Genomic DNA, 5,464 nt, shown 5'->3' with positions numbered 1-5,464 from the left:
AACTCAATATTGTACTAGTTGAATGGTAACTTTTCTTTTCGGAAAATAGTTGGATAGATTTTCAATTACGATCAAGTAGATGTTAGGGTGTGTAAAAATCAATTTTGAACTGAAAACCAGACCAAAACCTATAACATAAGATTTGGTTCTACTTTTCTATGTTTTATAAATATAGGTTCTTTGTTCAGTCCAATCTAAAACTAGTTAAAACTAATTACCTAAGAAGAATAGGTGTCGTTATTAGTGGAGGCAGATTCCAAGGTGACGATATCAATCAAGAAGAAAAGAAAAAGAAAAAAAACAACATGTTCTTGAATATGAGACAAAGGAAAGAAAATGTCTTTTTTTTTTACAAATATACCCTTTAAAAATATGTTCTTTTATTATGTAAGGTTGGGTAGTTTTGTAATTTTAATAACTTTTTAAGGGGTTCTAATTTTTTTTTCATTTCATTTCCTTCCTCTTCCTCCCACATTCGGAAAAAGAGTTTTGAGAACACGAGTTTTTCTTACTTTCCTCCTCTTCACCTCCCTTTTCTCCTCCATCGTAAAATTGTTTCGAGAAAACAACATTAACGTATTGATAGAATGATATGATAGTTCTAATAGTGTTCCATTTCTTACATTATTTATAGAGGTTAAAGGGTATGTTTAAATATGATAAAATCATAATTTAATAGAACACATCCCTTAAAACTGTTTGTGATCGTGTCAGCAACACGCTCTATGGTTTATATGTGGCGGACTCCAAAATGCTCAAATTTTGGACTCGGCACTACGATGTTAGTTGGGTTAAAGGATTACAGTATTTACGATGTTAAAATAAATATTCTTCAAAAAAAAAATTACGATAAAACATCAAATGAAAAAAAATGTGTTAATATAAATTTCTTAAAGGATTTTGGGTTTTTATTTTTATTTTTGTAAGATTTGGTTTTTGAATAAATCAATGGACGACTTAGATGGATGTAGGGAGACAAATAAGGATGTTGTTGTGGCCATGGAGGATGCATTTTGACAAGTTCATATCAACAAATATATATATATATATATATATATTATCATTTTGTATTTATATCTGTATTTTATGGTAGATCAAACTGCTTTAACGTACAAATTCCTTCAATTAGTTCCTCTTCACTCACCCACCATTTTGGTGAGTGTAAATTTCGAACGTTTTGTTATATTGATATGATACACTCCTTTTTAACCTGCAATGATTTTACAAATTATGATGAAAATGACCCGAATTTGTTTGAGACGATAATTACTCACATCGATTCTTGTAATCAATTTGTTTGATTATATGTTTTAGCGTAAACTGTAACAATCCATATTATTGTATAATGATTTGTGTTTAATTTGTTGTTTTTTCCCAGCTAATTTGGAAGAAAGATGGCTAAGATAATTGGTTCAGTCGCAGGAACATTTGTGCTTGCATTCTCATTAGACTATATCATTTCTGATAAAAAGTTGTTTGGAGGTAAGTATTTTCATATATATATATATATATATATATATATATATATATATATTTTGGTGTTCAAATTCAATGAATAACAACAACATTTTTTAGGTACCGTTTGACGATGATTTTGATTTATGTTTTTGTGTTTATCTTTTGGAAAATGATATGATGATAGACATATATTTGCATGTTTTGAATAGGTAAGACTCCGAGAACAATGTGCAAGGAATGGCAAGAGGAAACCGAGAAGATGAAAAGCGCATGGCCTCGCACTGCTGGACCACCGGTCGTCCTAAACCCTCTCACTCGCCAAAATTTCATCGTCAAATCTCGTAATTCTTGATTCTTTAACAAGAAATAAATGCTACAACAGAAGTGGGCATCAATGAATTTGTGCAAAAAAGTATCGAAGCTATGTGTATTTTTTTTATAATTAACTTCTAATGTTTCAATACCTTTGTGTTGTCCATCTTCATTAATTAACTAAATAAAAGCATTATGCCGGTCGTTATGACTCGATTTGTTATGTTATGAATTTAATAATATCATTTACTTATCGGATAAGGTTTTAGTCCACCAAAACGATATCGTATGTAACAATGTACCCGGTAAGCGCTTACCATGGTAAGAGTCGTCACTCTCACTTACCGGATAAGACTCTTGGTCCTTGTCTCGCTCTAATTGGGTAAGATTCTTGGTCCTTACCATATTCATTCGGTAAGATGATGTGACTTGGTGTTAACTTACCCGAGTAAGTGTTTGGTAAACGGACCCTTAATCGTTTATAGTATTGAAGAACTTTTGTATGGACCTCAGATAACAATAGATTCAAAAGGTTTTTGCTTTAAAAGTTAAAAATACTTATTTAATATTTTTTGATGATATCAATGAATTTATGATATTATATTTTGATGTTCAAATAGTTATTGTGTTTGAGAAATATCATTCAATTTGAAAATAAACAACATATTATCAAACAACGTTTTCGTTTTAAAAATAAACACCAATTATCAAACAACACTTGATCCATTTTGAGAGGTAGACTGGTCATTTTTGTCAATCAGACTGCTGGTTCAAAAAACAACACCACATCTTTTAGAAATGGTATCCAATATGAGTCTACCACATCATCAATTACATTATAATTTGTACTATATTAATTAATAAAAAATAAATAATACAATTTATTTATTTAGTTAATAGTAATTACATAAATCAATTTATAAGATTAATATTATACTCTATAGTAGTGGTGGCCAAAACCGGTCCTGGACCGGACTGGCCCCGATTGGTCTCAAGGTTGTGCATAACCGGCTATAACCGGTCCTGGTTGAAAAGGTGAAAACCGGTCAAGCCATTCTATAACCAATTATGGGTCCTGGTCCCAACCAGTCCTAATATTAAAAAAAATATTTTTTTAAATTTTTTTAAGGATATATATTTTTAATACATTATTAAATTTGTTGTACAAGTCACTCAAATACACTTTAAAAATACATTTTATTATAATTAAAATTACATTGTCTTACAAATTGAGAACTTGGTATGTTAACATCTCAATCAAAACACGTATTAATGATGTTTTGAGGCCAAAAACTAAAAAAAAAAAAAAAAAAGACTCCCTAACGTCTCTCTAACGGCTATAAAATGACTTTTTTTTTGAAATTTCGGGCCAGGCCATAATTGGTCCATAACTGATCCCGGTCCCACAAATCCTACAAAATGCACAACTGACGGTCTCATATTTGGTCCTCATCGGTCCCAGGCCGCTTGGCCATCACTACTCTATAGTCTTAACAAGAAAATAATTATTTAATATCTACATGGTTTTTAAATAATTAATGCATATTTTAGAAATTTATTTTCATAAGTCAAAAAAAAAATTCGATAAATAAGATAATTTATGAATTAATATAACATTTATTAACCGATATACTCAAATCTGTTTACAAGAGTCGTTGTAGTATAGTGGTAAGTATTCCCGCCTGTCACGCGGGTGACCCGGGTTCGATCCCCGGCAGCGGCGTTTTTTTGGCTTAAAAATGTCGTTACAAATTTAAAAAATTCAACAATTTATTGTTTTATTGATTGAAGAAGTTATAATTATAATGTTTTTTATAAACTATAAAAAATTCTCTCCTTTACTAAACTCGTAATTATTATTAAAAAATTCGATTTTGATTCATGTTATTAAAGTCATTTAAATTGTTTGTTTTTTTTTTAATTTTTTAAAGACACTTATATTTTATCGTCATCTTATCTGGTAAAAAGTAAACCAACCTCTTATTTGTTTCTTATTGTTCTCGAAACTTTTTGCAACGATGTTTCCTCTCAATTGATCATTACCAAATTGATCCTCACATCTCTCAATTGGTGTATTTTAATATAATTTAAATGTGTTAAATACCGTTAATAACATATTTTCATTTAAATGAATGTTAATTATATAATTTAAATATAAATTTCGTAATGATGACGAATAAATATGTGAAATTGTATAAATTTTGAATCGGTAAAATAGATAATTTAAACAAATTCAGAAAAGTAATCAATTTACAAAAACAAACAGTCTTATTGATTCAAATTTCAGACTTCAGCATCACTTTTTATTAATCAAAAGTGAAATAAGACTCTAACTTTCAGCACCTCTTAAAAAACTAACGTCACCTACGTATTGTATTTACACGTTCTTCTAACACCCCTATAAGACGAATGCATGTTGTTAATTTGTTTTCTTGGTATTATTTTAAATTGTTTATATACACTCAATCTAGAAACGAAGTTATTTGTGTTTTAGAGAAAACTAATTTATTGTTGATGAAATTTATCTGATTAATAGACGTCTGTGAGATGTTTTCGTCATCATCTAATAGGGGTGAGCATAGGCGGGTACCCGACCTTTTTGACAGGAACCGAAACTGGCGGTTCTTGAGATATTGGAACCGGAACCGGAACCGGTTAGAGCGGTTCTTAAATTTTTGGAACCGGAACCGGAACCGCCGGGAACCGGTTCCGGTTTCGGGTACCTGCTTCCTAAAATATTAAAATTTTATTATTTAGAAATAAAAAATAAAACATTGCCAAAACACTAAATAAATAAGCAAGAATACAAATTATACAGAATAATTGTTACAAATATTGTTTAACGGTTACAAACTATAATAGATTAATAGAAAATATTCAAAGTTTAACGATTACATACTATAATGGTAAATNTTCAAAGTTTAACGATTACATACTATAATGGTAAATGTTCAAAGTTTAACGATTACATACTATAATGGTAAATGTTCAAATTTTAACGATTACATACTATGAATCCAAGTGRATACACAATTTGAAAAAATACGAATCATTTTATATGGAGAATTTAGATGAATAATGAAGATGACGACGTGCTTTCAAGATGTAAACCTAATATAAATTTGGTATTAAAAAATAATTATTATTTTTTACTTGAAAAATACCGGGTACCCGGCAGGTAACGGTTCCGAAAAATTGAGAACCGGAACCGGAACCATTCTCAATCGGTTCCGTATTTTAGGAACCGCAACCGGAACCACTCATATCGGTTCCGGTTCCGGAACCGGCAGTTCCAAGGCGGTTCCGGTTCCATAGTCGGGTACCCGGTTACGCTGCTCACCCCTATCATCTAAGTACAAAATATGGGAGTCTTTCTGCAATCAATGCAAAGGGGAACCTAAATTTTTCCGAGTAGTTACGCCATTTGACTATAAAAAAACTAAGGCATATATATTTTTAACAAAATCATTATTGATTCGTTGGTTACTTTCTCGTCTTTTTGTATGTGAGGTCATATGTTCTAGTCTCTTATCCTAAAATTTTCAGTTGCATGAGAGCAACCCCAAATCCCGAATGGAGGTTATTGTTGGAACTTTATTAAAAGCCTTCACTGTGAGACGGAGGTCCTATCCAGTACAGTCTTGTTTCTTAGAAGGAAGAAATTTAAAAACGAGTTCTAAAGATAAGAAAAAGT

General features: G+C 30.6%; 1 protein-coding gene and 1 non-coding gene across 2 annotated transcripts; both read left to right on the top strand.

The window, feature by feature from the left end:
* Positions 1-1,394: 1,394 nt before the first annotated feature.
* LOC112520737 lies at positions 1,395-1,810 on the top strand. Its single transcript, XM_025129254.1, has 2 exons — positions 1,395-1,482; positions 1,668-1,810. Exons 1-2 carry the CDS (start codon positions 1,395-1,397, stop codon positions 1,808-1,810), a joined length of 231 nt encoding a protein of 76 aa, XP_024985022.1.
* A 1,611-nt stretch (positions 1,811-3,421) lies between these two features.
* Positions 3,422-3,493, top strand: TRNAD-GUC. The gene has a single exon. It is a non-coding gene; the product is annotated as a tRNA-Asp (tRNA).
* The last annotated feature ends 1,971 nt before the right edge of the window (positions 3,494-5,464 follow it).

This window comes from Cynara cardunculus (assembly GCF_001531365.2).
Source record: "Cynara cardunculus var. scolymus isolate 2C chromosome LG 11, CcrdV1, whole genome shotgun sequence".
Classification (NCBI taxonomy): Eukaryota; Viridiplantae; Streptophyta; class Magnoliopsida; order Asterales; family Asteraceae; genus Cynara; species Cynara cardunculus.
This window is presented reverse-complemented; position numbering and strand designations above follow the sequence as displayed.

What these genes read in the sequence shown, in the direction of transcription:
- LOC112520737 (XM_025129254.1), top strand. Translation starts at nt 1,395, where the DNA reads ATGGCTAAGATAATTGGTTCAGTCGCAGGAACATTTGTGCTTGCATTC. An exon ending in TGATAAAAAGTTGTTTGGAG is followed by an intron (nt 1,483 to 1,667) that starts GTAAGTATTTTC and finishes TGTTTTGAATAG; the next exon opens with GTAAGACTCCGAGAACAATG.